This window comes from Pseudophryne corroboree, chromosome 9 (assembly GCF_028390025.1).
Source record: "Pseudophryne corroboree isolate aPseCor3 chromosome 9, aPseCor3.hap2, whole genome shotgun sequence".
In the NCBI taxonomy this organism is placed as follows: domain Eukaryota; kingdom Metazoa; phylum Chordata; class Amphibia; order Anura; family Myobatrachidae; genus Pseudophryne; species Pseudophryne corroboree.
The window spans coordinates 182,747,707-182,768,385 of record NC_086452.1 but is presented as its reverse complement, the minus strand read 5'-3'; the positions used below and the strand labels follow the sequence as shown (position 1 = coordinate 182,768,385).

At 47.0% G+C, this 20,679-nt stretch overlaps 1 protein-coding gene across 3 annotated transcripts in view; it reads right to left on the bottom strand.

The window, feature by feature from the left end:
* Positions 1-1,614: 1,614 nt before the first annotated feature.
* VAMP4 (vesicle associated membrane protein 4) overlaps positions 1,615-20,679 on the bottom strand; it is a 132,558-nt gene continuing 113,493 nt past the window's right edge. For all 3 annotated transcript variants that reach the window (XM_063939992.1, XM_063939993.1, XM_063939994.1), the window contains exon 8: positions 1,615-4,053. In XM_063939992.1, coding sequence (XP_063796062.1) covers positions 4,025-4,053 — 29 coding nt within the window. In that variant the 3' untranslated portion in view covers positions 1,615-4,024. The remainder of the gene's footprint in view (positions 4,054-20,679) is intronic.

The following is a 20,679-nucleotide window of genomic DNA, read 5'->3' as shown; positions in this document are numbered from 1 at the left end:
TCATCAGTGATATGCAAATCATCTTTATTACAATAATCATATATTGAATACTTTTCTGCCATTTTGGCTGTAACTTTGCATTATCGTAGTCGACACTGGAGTCAAACTCCGTGTCGATATCAATGTCTATTATTTTGGATAGTGAGCATTGTGAGACTCTGAAGGTCTCTGCGCCATAGGGACAGACATGGGTAGATTTCCTGTCTGTTCTCTAATCTTTTGTGCAATAAATTCACCTTAGCACTTACACATATCCAAACAGGGGTCGGCGTTGTCGACGGAGACACCCTCTCACACACATATTAGCTCCATCTCCTCCTTAGGGGAGCCTTTTACCTCAGACATGTCGACACACACGTACCGACACACCACACACACAGGGGATGCTCTATTTGAAGACAGTTCCCCCACAAGGCCCTTTGGAGAGACAGAGAGAGAGTATGCCAGCACACACCCCAGCACTATATGACCCAGGAATCACACAGTAACGTAGTGTTAACACAGTAGCTGCTGTATATATTGTTTTTACGCCAAATTTCTGTGCCCCCCCTCTCTTTTCACCCTCTTCTATCGTGCTTCTGCAGGGGAGAGCCTGGGGGCGCTTCCTCTCAGCGGAGCTGTGGAGAGAAAATGGCACTGGTGAGTGCTGAGGAAGAAGTCCCGCCCCCTCAGCGGCGGGCTTCTGTCCCGCGATTTTGTGTAAAATAATGGCGGGGGCTCATGCATATATACAGTGCCCAACTGTATATATGCCCACTTTGCCAAGAGGTCTCTAATTGCTGCCCAGGGCGCCCCCCCCTGCGCCCTACAGTGACCGGAGTGTGTGGGTGTAATGTGGGAGCAATTGCGCACAGCTGCAGTGCTGTGCGCTACCTCATATGAAGACTGGAGTCTTCTGCCGCCGCTTTTGACGTCTTCTTGCTTCACCCGCCGGCTTCTGGCTCTGCGAGGGGGACGGCGGCGCGGCTCCGGGATCGGACGACCAAGGGTGCGTTCCTGTGTTCGATCCCTCTGGAGCTAATGGTGTCCAGTAGCCTAAGAAGCATGACCTATCCGCAGTTAGTAGGTCTGCTTCTCTCCCCTCAGTCCCACGTAGCAGAGAGCCTGTTGCCAGCAGATCTCTCTGAAAATAAAAAATCCTAACAAAATACTTTCTTATTAGCAAGCTCAGGAGAGCTCACTAAAGTGCACCCAGCTCGTCCGGGCACAGATTCTAACGGAGGTCTGGAGGAGGGACATAGAGGGAAGAGCCAGTGCACACCAGTATTCCTAATTCTTTCTTAAAGTGCCCTGTCTCCTGCGGAGCCCGTCTATTCCCCATGGTCCTTACGGAGTCCCCAGCATCCACTAGGACGTTAGAGAAAAATGGTTAAAATTTCAATTTAAATTGACAGATTTTATACGGGCAAGGCAAATCCAGCCCACTATCACCTTGAAATTACATAGCTAGAAAATACTTTGTCGCTGGAGCTATTGGCAACATTATACGTACCAGGGCAAAGTGTTTGAGTATAAAAACACATTTTGTAATAGAAAACGTAAACACCTTTAGTCATAGTTATAATGTTTGTGTATATAGTAAACCTTCAGCACAGATCACTTATACTCATAGGAGACATGTGAACGGTTTAATTAAATGGATAAATTATATAAATAGACAACAAAATTCAGTATTAACATCCGAAACCCATATTTACAAACATTTTTTTTAGGAAGGTTCAAAACAAAAAATGGCAAAACCTGTTCATTCAGTAAACAAGATTTAAAAAAAGTATAAATGATCTTAAACAAGAAATATAAATGAATATATGTGCAATCTTCTTAGCATCCTGGCACTATGTCAGGGTTTGGCAGCATATATAGTATAGTGTAAGCATTGCTGTCATATTATACTGTGGCATAGATGTATAACAGTGACATTATGATGCTACATTTATACATGTACAGCAATGCATATATTTCCCAGTGTACACTACACTGCCAACCAGTCATCACTTGCTGTACAGAAATGATCTAACAATTATTGTTGTCAACAGAATATACATCTGCAACCCAGCAACAACCTGAGGACAGTGTACACATGTAAATGCACATCTCCACATAACATATTCATAGGAGTTCAGCACATTTAAATCTCATTATAAACTGGGCAGCTGGTTAAACACACAAGATATGTGGCCTGATACAGCCACATACAGGTAAGGCCAATACTGCACACATGCAATCATTCTGTGGGTGATCTGGCTGTCAGCATTATACGGTGTCTATTTATTCTCATCAGCCAACCAGTTCTTTGGTCCTGCTTGATCAAATGCGATTGGTCCAATTAGATCATGTGTGGTACACACCAATGACATCATTAGGCCAATTTGCCCAAAAACAACTATACTTGTCAGCCAGGTGTGTTCCTACAGTATGTGCGCGTGTAAACTTGTGTCTCCTTACGTCATAGGTCTGCAAACTCGGTCCTCATTACCCCACACAGTGCATGTTTGCAGGTAACCCAGCAGGTACACAGGTGTATTAATTACTCACAGACACATTTTAAAAGGTCTGCAGGTGGAGTTAATTATTTCACTTGTGATTCTGTGAGGAGACCTGCAAAACATGCACTGTGTGGGGTAATGAGGACAGAGTTTGCAGACCTATGCCTTACGTGAACCGTGAATGGAAAGGACAATTTCTCAAGGTATTTTTAGAACGCTAAAAAATATATATATATATTTTTTAAATATGAACCTTTATAGTGTGCCAAGTATGTGTACAGAGTACGTGAAAATGTTCCTCACTACATATCCGTGTCAAAGTTTTTGAAATATGAAATATAAAAGGTCATATTAGTCTTTATGCAACAGCAGATCAATACAGATTTGTGTGTGAAAGGAACATTCCTTGAATTCTCTTTGAAATATGGTCAAGCAAGAGCAAGTACACAGATTAAGGAACATCAAGAACTTCTCTCACTTATGGTAAATCCTTCAAAAGAAACAAGCTACTGGCTTTTGTTATGGCTCCTGTCAGCATCAATTGAGAAGCCTCCCATAATCTCTTAATATACTCTATGATTAAATCACTGCATTCCTACCTTACTAAAAACATTAGTACTGATTCATTGCAGACTGCATGGTCTTATGAACACGAAAATTAGATTTAACTGCAACTTTATACTCGATATCGGTGGGCTGCTGTCTTTTTTTTCTTTTTATAGATCCATTAATACCTTCTACTTTTTAGAAAGGTTTGGATCTCAATCACAAAATTAGGAGTAAAAATCATGCCATAAAAAGCTAGAATAAATGCCTAGTAAAAATGAACCAAGCTCTAACCGAATGTAAAGCAAATACAGAGTAATAAGAAGTTACAGACTGATGAGTAACTCCAACTGTAACTAATCTATCACTCACATTATTCTCATTTCAATCCAAAGTCTTGAGGCTGTAAACTTGCAGGCCAGTGGCAGTTGAGTTCCAAATGATGGACACTAGATAATAACCTTTCTGCTAGGATTTGCCGGGTGAAACTGAACTCCCCTGATGCATGGCAATTCATATATATATATATAAATATATATATATATATATATATATATATATATATATATATATATATATATATATATATATAATTTATTTTTATTTTTTTGCACAATGGGACCATGGTCACGAACTGTACTTACATTGGAAAGTCAAAGTAAAAGTGAAATATTTTCCATCCCAGTATGGGTTCTGAAGGAACAAATTGTGCCTCATGCTTGTGCAAAATGGGTTGAAGATGAAAAAAAAAAAAAAGACAACAAAAAACCAAAAACAGTAAATAGGTTAAACATGAAATAGGTCTTTAGATCTTCGTTCTTATTTACACAAACGTATTTCTGTAGTTATTGTCCGTGAGGAATGTGAACTCGGTCCCTTTTGCTTTGAGGATAGGAAGTCAAATAATTAAGACATAAAGGAAACAAAATAATTCCAAGTTCTGTACAAGGTATCCCAAGATTCTCTCAGTAGCATGGATCATCTTCCGCTGGTTAGGAATGATACTTCAGGATGATAGGGACTGTCGGGAAAACAAAGGAGGATGATTGGTAGGTGTACATATTTATTATTTATATAGTGCACGCATATTCTGCAGCATTTTACAGGGAATATTTAGTCATTCGCATCAGCCCCTGCCCCAGTGGAGCTTACTATCTATATTCCATACCATATATGCCAGGGATGTGCGGTGAGGTAAATAGCTCAGGAGACACTGGCTAGCACCAGAGCCAGATTTACACACAATATATGAGCCAAAGCGTACATCTGGGCATTATACCCAGGTGCAGCAGTATAAACTCCTGGAAATTTGGTTTTGATCAGAGATGTGTGGAAAAGATAGGATGCCTCACCTGCCATAGACTTTTTAATCCAGAGTTTTGGCTATACAAATGATTCGAATAATACAAAGAAGATATTTCAAACAAATTCTTTGTATTTTTCATATACTTTATACAGCCAAAACTCTGGCACAAACGTTAGTATGACAGGAAAAGCTCTGCTTCACCTCACCGCACATCACTGATATACGCATATAGAATTTTTTTGCAGTAGCCACTTAACCTACCAGTATGTTTTTGAATGTGGGAGAAAACCAGAGCTCACAGAGAAAACCTGTATAAGCGCAGGGAGATAATACAAACTCCTCACAGATAGAGTCTTAGTGGGAATCAAACCTTGGACCTTAGTGCTGTGAGGCGATAACTAATCAAAGCGCCATCCTGCTGCCTTGATTATAAGAAAAACTATTGAAGGAAGATCCTTCATATCAACAGGTATGCACACCTTTCACATAATTACAATTAGTATATTTGTTGATATAGTGCCATCATATCATGCAGTGCTGCACACAAAATGTTTTCACATTCACATCTGTCCTCACCAGAACTTGAGGTGTGTACACACTATGCAATACTGCATAAGTCCCGGCTAATATTGTCCGGTTTCTAGCAATATTGTATAGTGTGTACGCTCGATATGGTGTACGATACGCACTCCCGCGGGTCGTATGCTGCATTGCACTTCGGACCTGCATGCAAAAATGTAACAAGGAATATTTTAACATTGGTTCAACTTGTCTAGTAAGTTTTAGTGTTTCTCTCTTCTCATCACAATTGTTGACTCTGAACCAAATACAGCGAGTGAAGGTGCATTGCTGTATGCACTAATATCACTGGCATATGCTTTTAATCTATTAAAACCCATAATACAAAATGTATATTTTCAATATTTTTATGGCTAAACTTTCTCACACATTCTAAACATGAATAGGCCAATATTATTACAAATCAGGCCCCTTGCAAAATTATTAAGCGTCCTATGTATAGGACATTAGGTTTATATGAATACAAATATGTATGACTAGTATTTTGTTGTGCACAGATGTATGTCATATTAATAGGACAATGGGTCTTATCAGTTTAATGAGAGCTACAAGTTTCAGGAATATCCCCAAGAACCATTCATTCAACACGGTGCCAAAGGAAAGGGGACTTCTCCTGGAGGTCCTCTACTAGTAGTACTAGCTCAAGTACAACGTGCCAGGAAGAATGCGATCACAATGTCACAGGATATAACAGTATTGAAGACACATTCATTTTAGCTAACTCAAAAGAGGTACAGAAAATAAGATTTTACTCACCGGTAAATCTATTTCTCGTAGTCCGTAGTGGATGCTGGGAACTCCGTAAGGACCATGGGGAATAGACGGGCTCCGCAGGAGACTGGGCACTCTATAAGAAAGATTTGGTACTATCTGGTGTGCACTGGCTCCTCCCTCTATGCCCCTCCTCCAGACCTCAGTTAGGATACTGTGCCCGGAAGAGCTGACACAATAAGGAAGGATGTTGAATCCCGGGTAAGACTCATACCAGCCACACCAATCACACCGTATAACTCGTGATATGATACCCAGTTAACAGTATGAAATACAACTGAGCCTCTCAACAGATGGCTCAACAATAACCCTTTAGTTAGTCAATAACTATATACAAGTATTGCAGACAATCCGCACTTGGGATGGGCGCCCAGCATCCACTACGGACTACGAGAAATAGATTTACCGGTGAGTAAAATCTTATTTTCTCTGACGTCCTAGTGGATGCTGGGAACTCCGTAAGGACCATGGGGATTATACCAAAGCTCCCAAACGGGCGGGAGAGTGCGGATGACTCTGCAGCACCGAATGAGCAAACTCAAGGTCCTCCTCAGCCAGGGTATCAAATTTGTAGAATTTAGCAAACGTGTTTGCCCCTGACCAAGTTGCAGCTCGGCAAAGTTGTAAAGCCGAGACCCCTCGGGCAGCCGCCCAAGATGAGCCCACCTTCCTCGTGGAATGGGCTTTTACTGATTTTGGATGCGGTAATCCAGCCGCAGAATGCGCCAGCTGAATTGTGCTACAAATCCAGCGAGCAATAGTCTGCTTAGAAGCAGGAGCACCTATTTTGTTGGGTGCATACAGGATAAATAGCGAGTCAGTCTTCCTGACTCCAGCCGTCCTGGAAACATAAATTTTCAAGGCCCTGACTACGTCCAGTAACTTGGAATCCTCCAAGTCCCTAGTAGCCGCAGGCACAACGATAGGTTGGTTCAAGTGAAAAGCTGATACCACCTTAGGGAGAAACTGGGGACGAGTCCTCAATCCTGCCCTATCCATATGGAAAATCAGATAAGGGCTTTTACATGACAAAGCCGCCAATTCTGACACACGCCTGGCCGAAGCCAAGGCCAATAACATGACCACTTTCCACGTGAGATATTTCAGATCCACAGTTTTAAGTGGTTCAAACCAATGTGATTTTAGGAAACTCAACACCACATTGAGATCCCAAGGTGCCACAGGAGGCACGAAAGGGGGCTGAATATGAAGCACTCCCTTTACAAAAGTCTGAACTTCAGGCAGAGAAGCCAGTTCTTTCTGGAAGAAAATCGACAGAGCCGAAATCTGGACCTTAATGGAACCCAATTTTAGGCCCATAGTCACTCCCAACTGTAGGAAGTGCAGAAAACGACCCAGCTGAAATTCCTCTGTTGGGGCCTTCCTGGCCTCACACCACGCAACATATTTCCGCCAAATACGGTGATAATGGTTTGCGGTTACTTCTTTCCTGGCTTTTATGAGCGTAGGAATGACTTCCTCCGGAATGCCCTTTTCCTTTAGGATCTGGAATTCAACTGCCATGCCGTCAAACGCAGCCGCGGTAAGTCTTGGAACAGACAGGGCCCCTGCTGTAGCAGATCCTGTCTGAGCGGTAGAGGCCATGGGTCCTCTGATATCATTTCTTGAAGTTCTGGGTACCAAGCTCTTCTTGGCCAATCCGGAACCACGAGTATCGTTCTTACTCCCCGCCTTCTTATTATTCTCAATACCTTTGGTATGAGAGGCAGAGGAGGGAACACATAAACCGACTGGTACACCCACGGTGTCACTAGCGCGTCCACCGCTATCGCCTGAGGGTCCCTTGACCTGGCGCAATATCTCTTTAGCTTTTTGTTGAGGCGGGACGCCATCATGTCCACCTGTGGCCTTTCCCAACGGTTTACCAACAGTAGGAAGACTTCTGGATGAAGTCCCCACTCTCCCGGGTGTAGGTCGTGTCTGCTGAGGAAGTCTGCTTCCCAGTTGTCCACTCCCGGAATGAACACTGCCGACAGTGCTATTATGTGATTTTCCGCCCATCGGAGAATCCTTGTGGCTTCTGCCATCGCCATCCTGCTTCTTGTGCCGCCCTGTCGGTTTACATGGGCGACTGCCGTGATGTTGTCTGACTGAATCAGTACCGGCTGGTTTTGAAGCAGGGGTTTTGCCTGACTTAGGGCATTGTAAATGGCCCTTAGTTCCAGAATATTTATGTGCAGGGAAGTCTCCTGACTTGACCATAGTCCTTGGAAGTTTCTTCCCTGTGTGACTGCTCCCCAGCCTCGAAGGCTGGCATCCGTGGTCACCAGGACCCAGTCCTGTATGCCGAATCTGCGGCCCTCTAGAAGATGAGCACTCTGCAGCCACCACAGTAGAGACACCCTGGTCCTTGGAGACAGGGTTATCAGTTGATGCATCTGAAGATGCGATCCCGACCACTTGTCCAAGAGGTCCCACTGGAAGGTCCTTGCATGGAACCTGCCGAATGGAATTGCTTCGTATGAAGCCACCATTTTTCCCAGGACTCGTGTGCAGTGATGCACCGATACCCGTTTTGGTTTTAGGAGGTCTCTGACTAGAGATGACAGCTCCTTGGCTTTCTCCTGCGGGAGAAACACTTTTTTCTGTTCTGTGTCCAAATCATCCCCAGGAACAGTAAGCGAGTGGAAGGAACCAGTTGTGACTTCGGAATGTTTAGAATCCAGCCATGCTGTTGTAGCACATCCCGAGATAGTGCTACTCCGACCAGTAACTGCTCCCTGGACCTCGCCTTTATAAGGAGATCGTCCAAGTACGGGATAATTAAAACTCCCTTTTTTCGAAGGAGTATCATCATTTCTGCCATTACCTTGGTAAACACCCTCGGTGCCGTGGACAGTCCAAACGGTAGTGTCTGGAATTGGTAATGGCAATCCTGTACCACAAATCTGAGGTACTCCTGGTGAGGAAGGTAAATGGAGACATGCAGGTAAGCATCCTTGATGTCCAGGGATACCATGTAATCCCCCTCGTCCAGGCTTGCTATAACCGCCCTGAGCGATTCCATCTTGAACTTGAATTTTTTTATATATGTGTTCAAGGATTTCAAATTTAAAATGGGTCTCACCGAACCGTCCGGTTTCGGTACCACAAACAGTGAGGAATAGTAACCCCGTCCTTGTTGAAGTAGGGGTACCTTGACTATCACCTGCTGGGAATACAGCTTGTGAATGGCCTCTAGCACAGCCTCCCTGCCCGAGGGAGTTGTCGGTAAGGCCGATTTGAGGAAACGGCGGGGTGGAAGCGCCTCGAATTCCAGCTTGTACCCCTGAGATACTATTTGAAGGATCCAGGGATCCACCCGTGAGCGAACCCGCTGATCGCTGAAATTTTTTAGGCGGCCCCCCACCGTACCTGGCTCCGCCTGTGGAGCCCCACCGTCATGCGGCGGATTTGGAAGAAGCGGGGGAGGACTTTTGGTCCTGGGAACCTGCTGTGCGTTGCAGCTTTTTCCCCTTTCCTCTGCCTCTAGACAGAAAGGACCCGCCTTTTCCCCGCCTGTTTTTCTGGGGTCGAAAGGACTGTACCTGGTAATACGGCGCTTTCTTAGGCTGTGAGGGGACATGGGGCAAAAATGCTGACTTCCCAGCTGTAGCTGTGGAAACAAGGTCTGAAAGACCATCCCCGAATAACTCCTCACCCTTATAAGGCAAAACTTCCATGTGCCTTTTAGAATCTGCATCTCCTATCCACTGCCGAGTCCATAAGCCTCTCCTAGCAGAAATGGACAATGCACTTATTCTAGATGCCAGCCGGCAGATCTCCCTCTGTGCATCTCTCATGTACAAGACTGAGTCTTTTATATGCTCTACGGTTAGCAATATAGTGTCCCTGTCTAGGGTGTCAATATTTTCCGACAGGGAATCTGACCAAGCAGCAGCAGCACTGCACATCCACGCTGAAGCAATAGCTGGTCTCAGTATAACACCAGTGTGTGTATATATAGACTTTAGGATAGCCTCCTGCTTTCTATCAGCAGGTTCCTTTAGGGCGGCCGTATCAGGAGACGGTAGTGCCACCTTTTTAGACAAACGTGTGAGCGCTTTATCCACCCTAGGGGGAGTTTCCCAACGTGACCTATCCTCTGGCGAGAAAGGGAATGCCATTAGTAATTTTTTTGAAATCACCAATTTTTTATCGGGGAAAGCCCACGCTTCTTCACACACTTCATTTAATTCTTCAGATGGGGGAAAAAATAAGAATTTACTTACCGATAATTCTATTTCTCGTAGTCCGTAGTGGATGCTGGGGACTCCGTCAGGACCATGGGGATTAGCGGCTCCGCAGGAGACAGGGCACAAAAGTAAAAGCTTTAGGATCAGGTGGTGTGCACTGGCTCCTCCCCCTATGAACCTCCTCCAAGCCTCAGTTAGGATACTGTGCCCGGACGAGCGTACACAATAAGGAAGGATTTTGAATCCCGGGTAAGACTCACACCAGCCACACCAATCACACTGTACAACCTGTGATCTGAACCCAGTTAACAGCATGATAACAGCGGAGCCTCTGAAAAGATGGCTCACAACAATAATAACCCGATTTTTGTAACAATAACTATGTACAAGTATTGCAGACAATCCGCACTTGGGATGGGCGCCCAGCATCCACTACGGACTACGAGAAATAGAATTATCGGTAAGTAAATTCTTATTTTCTCTGACGTCCTAAGTGGATGCTGGGGACTCCGTCAGGACCATGGGGATTATACCAAAGCTCCCAAACGGGCGGGAGAGTGCGGATGACTCTGCAGCACCGAATGAGAGAACTCCCGGTCCTCCTCAGTCAGGGTGTGCCCCTGACCAAGTAGCTGCTCGGCAAAGTTGTAAAGCCGAGACCCCTCGGGCAGCCGCCCAAGATGAGCCCACCTTCCTTGTGGAATGGGCATTTACATATTTTGGCTGTGGCAGGCCTGCCACAGCATGTGCAAGCTGAATTGTACTATACATCCAACTAGCAATCGTCTGCTTAGAATCAAGAGCACCCAGTTTATTGGGTGCATACAGGATAACAGCAAGTCCGTTTTCCTGACTCCAGCCGTCCTGGAAACCTATATTTTCAGGGCCCTGACAACATCTAGCAACTTGGAGTCCTCCAAGTCCCTAGTAGCCGCAGGTACCACAATAAGCTGGTTCAGGTGAAACACTGACACCACCTTAGGGAGAAACTGGGGACGAGTCCGCAGCTCTGCCCTGTCCGAATGGACAATCAGATATGGGCTTTTGTGAGACAAAGTCGCCAATTCTGACACTCGCCTGGCCGAGGCCAGGGCCAACAGCATGGTCACTTTCCATGTGAGATATTTCAAATCCACAGATTTGAGCGGTTTAAACCAATGTGATTTGAGGAATCCCAGAACTACGTTGAGATCCCACAGTGCCACTGGAGGCACAAAAGGGGGTTGTATATGCAGTACTCCCTTGACAAACTTCTGGACTTCAGGAACTGAAGCCAATTCTTTCTGGAAGAAAATCGACAGGGCCGAAATTTGAACCTTAATGGACCCCAATTTGAGGCCCATAGACACTCCTGTTTGCAGGAAATGCAGGAATCGACCGAGTTGAAATTTCTTCGTGGGGCCTTCCTGGCCTCACACCACGCAACATATTTTCGCCACATGTGGTGATAATGTTGTGCGGTCACCTCCTTCCTGGCTTTGACCAGGGTAGGAATGACCTCTTCCGGAATGCCTTTTTCCCTTAGGATCCGGCGTTCAACCGCCATGCCGTCAAACGCAGCCGCGGTAAGTCTTGGAACAGACATGGTACTTGCTGAAGCAAGTCCCTTCTTAGCGGCAGAGGCCATGAGTCCTCTGTGAGCATCTCTTGAAGTTCCAGGTACCAAGTCCTTCTTGGCCAATCCGGAGCCACGAGTATAGTTCTTACTCCTCTACGTCTTATAATTCTCAGTACCTTGGGTATGAGAAGCAGAGGAGGGAACACATACACTGACTGGTACACACACACGGTGTTACCAGAGCGTCCACAGCTATTGCCTGAGGGTCTCTTGACCTGGCGCAATACCTGTCCAGTTTTTTGTTCAGGCGGGACGCCATCATGTCCACCTTTGGTCTTTCCCAATGGTTCACAATCATGTGGAAGACTTCCCGATGAAATCCCCACTCTCCCGGGCGTCGGAATGAACACTGCTGACAGTGCTATCACCTGATTTTCCGCCCAGCGAAGAATCCTTGCAGTTTCTGCTATTGCCCTTCTGCTTCTTGTGCCGCCCTGTCTGTTTACGTGGGCGACTGCCGTGATGTTGTCCCACTGGATCAATACCGGCTGACCTTGAAGCAGAGGTCTTGCTAAGCTTAGAGCATTGTAACTTGCCCTTAGCTCCAGTATATTTATGTGGAGAGAATTCTCCAGACTTGATCACACTCCCTGGAAATTTTTTCCCTGTGTGACTGCTCCCCAGCCTCTCAGGCTGGCATCCCTGGTCACCAGGACCCTTCCTGAATGCCGAATCTGCGGCCCATTAGTAGATGAGTACTTTGCAGCCACCGCAGAAGAAACACCCTTGTCCTTGGAGACAGGGTTATCCGCTGATGCATCTGAAGATGCGATCCGGACCATTTTTCCAGCAGATCCCACTGAAAAGTTCTTGCGTGAAAACTGCCGAATGGAATCGCTTCGTAAGAAGCCACCATTTTTCCCAGGACCCTTGTGCAATGATGCACTGACACTTTTCCTGGTTTTAGGAGGTTCCTGACTAGCTCGGATAACTCCCTGGCTTTCTTCTCCGGGAGAAACACCCTTTTCTGGACTGTGTCCAGAATCATCCCTAGGAACAGCCGATGTGTCGTCGGAAACAACTGCGGTTTTGGAATATTTAGAATCCACCCGTGCTGTCGTAGAACTACTTGAGATAGTGCTACTCCGACCTCCAACTGTTCTCTGGACCTTGCTCTTATCAGGAGGTCGTCCATTTTCTTTGAAGAAGAATCATCATTTCGGCCATTACCTTGGTAAAGACCCGGGGTGCCGTGGACAATCCAAACGGCAGCGTCTGAAACTGATAGTGACAGTTCTGTACCACGAACCTGAGGTACCCTTGGTGAGAAGGGCAAATTGGGACATGGAGGTAAGTATCCCTGATGTCCCGGGACACCCTATAGTCCCCTTCTTCCTGGTTCGCTATCACTGCTCTGAGTGACTCCATCTTGATTTGAACCTTTGTAAGTGTTCAAATATTTCAGATTTAGAATAGGTCTCACCGAGCCTTCTGGCTTCAGTACCACAACATAGTGTGGAATAATACCCCTTTCCTTGTTGTAGGAGGGGTACTTTGATTATCACCTGCTGGGAATACAGCTTGTGAATTGTTTCCAATACTGCCTCCCTGTAGGAGGGAGACGTTGGTAAAGCAGACTTCAGGAACCTGCGAGGGGGAAACGTCTCGACTTTCCAATCTGTACCCCTGGGATCCTACTTGTAGGATCCAGGGGTCCTGTACGGCCCCAGCGTCATGCTGAGAAACTTGGCAGAAGCGGTGGAGGCTTCTGTTCCTGGGAATGCGCTGCCTGCTGCAGTCTTCTTCCCTTTCCTCTATCCCTGGGCAGATATGACTCTTATGGGGACGAAAGGACTGAGGCTGAAAAGACGGTGTCTTTTTCTGCAGAGATGTGACTTAGGGTAAAAACGGTGGATTTTCCAGCAGTTGCCGTGGCCACCAGGTCCGATGGACCGACCCCAAATAACTCCTCCCCTTTATACGGCAATACTTCTTTGTGCCGTTTGGAATCTGCATCACCTGACCACTGTCGTGTCCATAAACATCTTCTGGCAGATATGGACATCGCACTTACTCTTGATGCCAGAGTGCAAATATCCCTCTGTGCATCTCGTATATATAGAAATGCATCCTTTAAATGCTCTATAGTCAATAAAATACTGTCCCTGTCAAGGGTATCAATATTTTTAGTCAGGGAATCCGACCAAGCCACCCCAGCTCTGCACATCCAGGCTGAGGCGATCGCTGGTCGCAGTATAACACCAGTATGTGTGTATATACTTCTTAGGATATTTTCCAGCCTCCTATCAGTTGGCTCCTTGAGGACGGCCCTATCCGGAGACGGTACCGCCACTTGTTTTGATAAGCGTGTGAGCGCCTTATCCACCCTAAGGGGTGTTTCCCAACGCGCCCTAACTTCTGGCGGGAAAGGGTATACCGCCAATAATTTTCTATCGGGGGAAACCCACGCATCATCACACACTTCATTTAATTTATCTGATTCAGGAAAAACTACAGGTAGTTTTTTCACACCCCACATAATACCCTTTTTTGTGGTACTTGTAGTATCAGAAATATGTAACACCTCCTTCATTGCCCTTAACAAGTAACGTGTGGCCCTAAAGGAAAATACGTTTGTTTCTTCACCGTCGACACTGAAATCAGTGTCCGTGTCTGTGTCTGTGTCGACCGACTGAGGTAAATGGGCGTTTTAAAGCCCCTGACGGTGTTTGAGACGCCTGGACAAGTACTATTTTTTTTTGCCGGCCGTCTCTGTTGACATTATCACGTAATTCCTTGAATAAGCCATCCATTCCGGTGTCGACTCCCTAGAGAGTGACATCACCATTACAGGCAATTGCTCCGCCTCCTCACCAACATCGTCCTCATACATGTCGACACACACGTACCGACACACAGCACACACACAGGGAATGCTCTGATAGAGGACAGGACCCCACTAGCCCTTTGGGGAGACAGAGGGAGAGTTTGCCAGCACACACCAAAAACGCTATAATTATACAGGGACAACCTTTATATATAAGTGTTTTTCCCTTATAGCATTTTAATATATATAGTCATATCGCCAAATAAGTGCCCCCCCTCTCTGTTTTAACCCTGTTTCTGTAGTGCAGTGCAGGGGAGAGCCTGGGAGCCTTCCCACCAGCATTTCTGTGAGGGAAAATGGCGCTGTGTGCTGAGGAGAATAGGCCCCGCCCCCTTTTCGGCGGGCTTCTTCTCCCGTTTTTCTGAGACCTGGCAGGGGTTAAATACATCCATATAGCCCCCAGGGGCTATATGTGATGCATTTTTAGCCAGAATAAGGTACTATCATTGCTGCCCAGGGCGCCCCCCCCAGCGCCCTGCATCCTCAGTGACCGCTGCTATGAAGTGTGCTGACAACAATGGCGCACAGCTGCAGTGCTGTGCGCTACCTTATGAAGACTGAAAAGTCTTCTGCCGCCGGTTTCTGGACCTCTTCACTTTTCGGCATCTGCAAGGGGGTCGGCGGCGCGGCTCCGGGACGAACCCCAGGGTGAGACCTGTGTTCCGACTCCCTCTGGAGCTAATGGTGTCCAGTAGCCTAAGAAGCCAATCCATCCTGCACGCAGGTGAGTTCACTTCTCTCCCCTAAGTCCCTCGATGCAGTGAGCCTGTTGCCAGCAGGACTCACTGAAAATTAAAAACCTAACAAAACTTTTACTCTAAGCAGCTCTTTAGGAGAGCCACCTAGATTGCACCCTTCTCGGCCGGGCACAAAAATCTAACTGAGGCTTGGAGGAGGGTCATAGGGGGAGGAGCCAGTGCACACCACCTGATCCTAAAGCTTTTACTTTTGTGCCCTGTCTCCTGCGGAGCCGCTAATCCCCATGGTCCTGACGGAGTCCCCAGCATCCACTTAGGACGTCAGAGAAACTATAGGTAGTTTTTTCTCCCCAAACATAATACCCTTTTTTGAGGTACCTGGGTTTATATCAGAAAGGTGTAATACCTCTTTCATTGCCTCAATCATGCAACGAATGGCCCTAGTGGACATTAAATTTGACTCATCGTCGTCGACACTGGTATCAGTATCCGTGTCGACATCTGTGTCTGCCATCTGAGGTAGCGGGCGCTTTAGAGCCCCTGATGGCCTTTGAGTCGTCTGGGCAGGCACGAGCTGAGAAGCCGGCTGTCCCGCATTTGGCATGTCGTCGACACTTGCACGTAATTCCTTCCATAAATAGATACCCTCAGGTGTCTGCCCCGCAGGGGGTGACATCACATTTACAGGCATCTGCTCCGCCTCCACATAAGTCTCCTCATCAAACATGTCGACACAGCCGTACCGACACACCGCACACACACAGGGAATGCTCTTAAAGGAGACAGGACCCCACAAAAGCCCTTTGGGGAGACAAAGAGAGAGTATGCCAGCACACACCAGAGCGCTATAATAATGCAGGGACTAACTGAATTATGACCCTTTATAGCTGCTTATAGTATTAAACTGCGCCTAAATTTAGTGCCCCCCTCTCTTTTTTACCCTTTCTGTAGTGTAGACTGCAGGGGAGAGTCAGGGAGCTTCCTTCCAGCGGAACTGTGAGGGAAAAATGGCGCCAGTGTGCTGAGGGAGATGGCTCCGCCCCTTTTTCGTCTGACTTTTCTCCCGCTATTTTTTGTATTCTGGCAGGGGTAATTACCACATATATAGCCTCTGGGGCTATATATTGTGGTTATTTTGCCAGCCAAGGTGTTTTTATTGCTGCTCAGGGCGCCCCCCCCCCCCCCCAGCACCCTCAGTGACCGGAGTGTGAAGTGTGTATGAGGAGCAATGGCGCACAGCTGCAGTGCTGTGCGCTACCTTGGTGAAGACTGAAGTCTTCTGCCGCCGATTTGCCGGACCATCTTCATGCTTCTGGCTCTGTAAGGGGGACGGCGGCGCGGCTCCGGGAACGAACACCAAGGACGGGTCCTGCGGTCGATCCCTCTGGAGCTAATGGTGTCCAGTAGCCTAAGAAGCCCAAGCTAGCTGCAAGCAGGTAGATTCGCTTCTTCTCCCCTTAGTCCCTCGTTGCAGTGAGCCTGTTGCCAGCAGGTCTCACTGTAAAATAAAAAACCTAAATTAAACTTTCTTTCTAGGAGCTCAGGAGAGCCCCTAGTGTGCATCCAGTTCAGCCGGGCACAGAAATCTAACTGAGGTCTGGAGGAGGGGCATAGAGGGAGGAGCCAGTGCACACCAGATAGTACCAAATCTTTCTTATAGAGTGCCCAGTCTCCTGCGGAGCCCGTCTATTCCCCATGGTCCTTACGGAGTTCCCAGCATCCACTAGGACGTCAGAGAAAATAAGAATTTACTTACCGATAATTCTATTTCTCGGAGTCCGTAGTGGATGCTGGGGTTCCTGAAAGGACCATGGGGAATAGCGGCTCCGCAGGAGACAGGGCACAAAAAAGTAAAGCTTTACTAGGTCAGGTGGTGTGCACTGGCTCCTCCCCCTATGACCCTCCTCCAGACTCCAGTTAGGTACTGTGCCCGGACGAGCATACACAATAAGGGAGGCATTTTGAATCCCGGGTAAGACTCATACCAGCCACACCAATCACACCGTACAACTTGTGATCTAAACCCAGTTAACAGTATGACAACAGAAAGGGCCTCTTAAAGATGGCTCCTTAACAATAACCCGAATTAGTTAACAATAACTATGTACAAGTATTGCAGATAATCCGCACTTGGGATGGGCGCCCAGCATCCACTACGGACTCCGAGAAATAGAATTATCGGTAAGTAAATTCTTATTTTCTCTATCGTCCTAAGTGGATGCTGGGGTTCCTGAAAGGACCATGGGGATTATACCAAAGCTCCCAAACGGGCGGGAGAGTGCGGATGACTCTGCAGCACCGAATGAGAGAACTCCAGGTCCTCCTTTGCCAGGGTATCAAATTTGTAAAATTTTACAAACGTGTTCTCCCCCGACCACGTAGCTGCTCGGCAGAGTTGTAATGCCGAGACCCCTCGGGCAGCCGCCCAAGATGAGCCCACCTTCCTTGTGGAGTGGGCTTTTACAGTTTTAGGCTGTGGCAGGCCTGCCACAGAATGTGCAAGTTGAATTGTGTTACAAATCCAACGAGCAATCGACTGCTTAGAAGCAGGTGCGCCCAACTTGTTGGGTGCATACAATATAAACAGCGAGTCAGATTTTCTGACTCCAGCCGTCCTTGCAATGTATATTTTTAAGGCTCTGACAACGTCCAACAACTTGGAGTCCTCCAAGTCGCTAGTGGCCGCAGGCACCACAATAGGTTGGTTCAGATGAAATGCTGATACCACTTTAGGGAGAAAATGCGGACGAGTCCGCAGTTCTGCCCTATCCGAATGGAAGATTAGATAAGGACTTTTATAAGATAAAGCCGCCAATTCAGATACTCTCCTGGCAGAGGCCAGGGCTAGTAACATAGTCACTTTCAATGTGAGATATTTCAAATCCACCTTTTTCAATGGTTCAAACCAATGGGATTTGAGGAAATCTAAAACTACATTTAGATCCCACGGTGCCACCGGAGGCACCACAGGAGGCTGTATATGCAGTACTCCCTTGACAAAAGTCTGGACCTCAGGGACAGAGGCCAATTCTTTTTGGAAGAATATTGACAGGGCCGAAATTTGAACCTTAATGGATCCCAATTTGAGACCCATAGATAATCCTGATTGCAGGAAATGTAGGAAACGACCCAGTTGGAATTCCTCCGTCGGAACCCTCCGATCCTCGCACCACGCTACATATTTTCGCCAAATGCGGTGATAATGTTTCACGGTGACTTCCTTCCGTGCCTTAATCAAGGTAGGAATGACTTCTTCTGGAATGCCTTTCCCTTTTAGGATCTGGCGTTCAACCGCCATGCCGTCAAACGCAGCCGCGGTAAGTCTTGAAAAAGACAGGGACCCTGCTGTAGCAGGTCCCTTCTCAGAGGTAGAGGCCACGGTTCGTCCGTGAGCATCTCTTGAAGTTCCGGATACCAAGTCCTTCTCGGCCAATCCGGAACCACTAGTATTGTTCTTACTCTTCTTTGCCGTATGATCTTCAATACCTTTGGTATGAGCGGCAGAGGAGGAAACACATACACTGACTGGTACACCCAAGGAGTTACCAGTGCGTCCACAGCTATTGCCTGTGGATCTCTTGACCTGGCGCAATATTTGTCCAGTTTCTTGTTGAGGCGAGACGCCATCATGTCTACAATTGGTCTTTCCCAACGGTCTATTAACATGTTGAAGACTTCTGGATGTAGACCCCACTCTCCCGGATGAAGATCGTGTCTGCTGAGGAAATCTGCTTCCCAGTTGTCCACGCCCGGGATGAACACTGCTGACAGTGCTATCACGTGATTCTCCGCCCAGCGAAGAATCTTGGCAGCTTCTGCCATTGCACTCCTGCTTCTTGTGCCGCCCTGCCTGTTTACATGGGCGACCGCCGTGATGTTGTCCGACTGAATCAACACCGGCTTTCCTTGCAGGAGAAGTTCCGCCTGGCTTAGAGCATTGTAGATTGCTCTTAGTTCCAGAATGTTTATGTGAAGAGACTTTTCCAGACTCGTCCATACTCCCTGGAAGTTTCTTCCTTGTGTGACTGCTCCCCAGCCTCTCAGGCTGGCGTCCGTGGTCACCAGGATCCAATCCTGAATGCCGAATCTGCGGCCTTCTAATAGGTGAGCCTTCTGCAACCACCACAGAAGTGACACCCTTGTCTTTGGTGACAGGGTTATTCGCAGGTGCATCTGCAGATGCGACCCTGACCATTTGTCCAACAGATCCCTTTGGAATATTCTTGCATGGAATCTGCCGAATGGAATTGCTTCGTAAGAAGCCACCATTTTTCCCAGGACTCTTGTGCATTGATGTACTGACACTTTTCCTGGTTTTAGGAGGTTCCTGACCAGATCGGATAACTCCTTGGCTTTTTCCTCTGGAAGGAAAACCTTTTTCTGAACCGTGTCCAGAATCATTCCTAGGAACAGCAGACGAGTTGTCGGGATTAAATGGGATTTTGGAATATTCAGAATCCACCCGTGTTGTCTTAGCACCTCTTGAGATAGTGCTAAAGCTGTCTCCAGCTGTTCTCTGGACCTTGCCCTTATTAGGAGATCGTCCAAGTATGGGATAACTAATACGCCTTTTCTTCGAAGAAGAATCATCATCTCGGCCATTACCTTGGTAAAGACCCGAGGCGCCGTGGACAATCCGAACGGCAGCGTCTGAAACTGATAGTGACAGTTTTGAACAATGAACCTGAGGTACCCCTGGTGTGCGGGGTAAATCGGAACGTGTAGATACGCATCCTTGATGTCCAAGGATACCATAAAGTCCCCTTCTTCCAGGTTCGCTATCACTGCTCTGAGTGACTCCATCTTGAACTTGAACTTTTTTATGTAGAGGTTCAAGGACTTCAGATTTAGAATAGGCCTTACCGAGCCATCCGGCTTCGGTACCACAAATAGAGTGGAATAATACCCCTTTCCTTGTTGTAATAGGGGTACTTTGAGTATCACCTGCTGAGCGTACAGCTTGTGAATGGCTTCCAACACCCTCTCCCTTTCGGAAGAGACGGTTGGTAAGGCAGACTTCAGGAAACGATGAGGAGGATCCGTCTCTAATTCCAACCTGTACCCCTGAGATATTATCTGCAGGATCCAGGGGTCTACCTGCGAGTGAGCCCACTGCGCGCTGTAATTTTTGAGACGGCCCCCCACTGTCCCCGAGTCCGCTTGAGAGGCCCCAGCGTCATGCTGAGGTTTTTGCAGGAGCCGGGGAGGGCTTCTGTTCCTGGGAAGGAGCTGCCTGTTGGTGTCTCTTCCCTCTTCCTCTGCCTCGTGGCAGGTACGACAAGCCCTTTGCTCTCTTATTTTTGTAGGAGCGAAAAGGCTGCGGTTGAAAGGTCGGTGCCTTTCTCTGTTGGGGAGTGACTTGAGGTAAAAAAGTGGATTTCCCGGCAGTAGCCGTGGCCACCAAGTCTGATAGACCAACTCCAAATAACTCCTCCCCTTTATACGGCAAAACCTCCATGTGACGTTTTGAATCCGCATCGCCTGTCCACTGTCGTGTCCATAAGGCTCTTCTGGCTGAAATGGACATAGCACTCACCCGAGATGCCAGTGTGCAAATATCCCTCTGTGCATCGCGCATATAGATAAATGCATCCTTTATTTGTTCTAACGACAGTAAAACATTGTCCCTATCTAGGGTATCAATATTTTCAA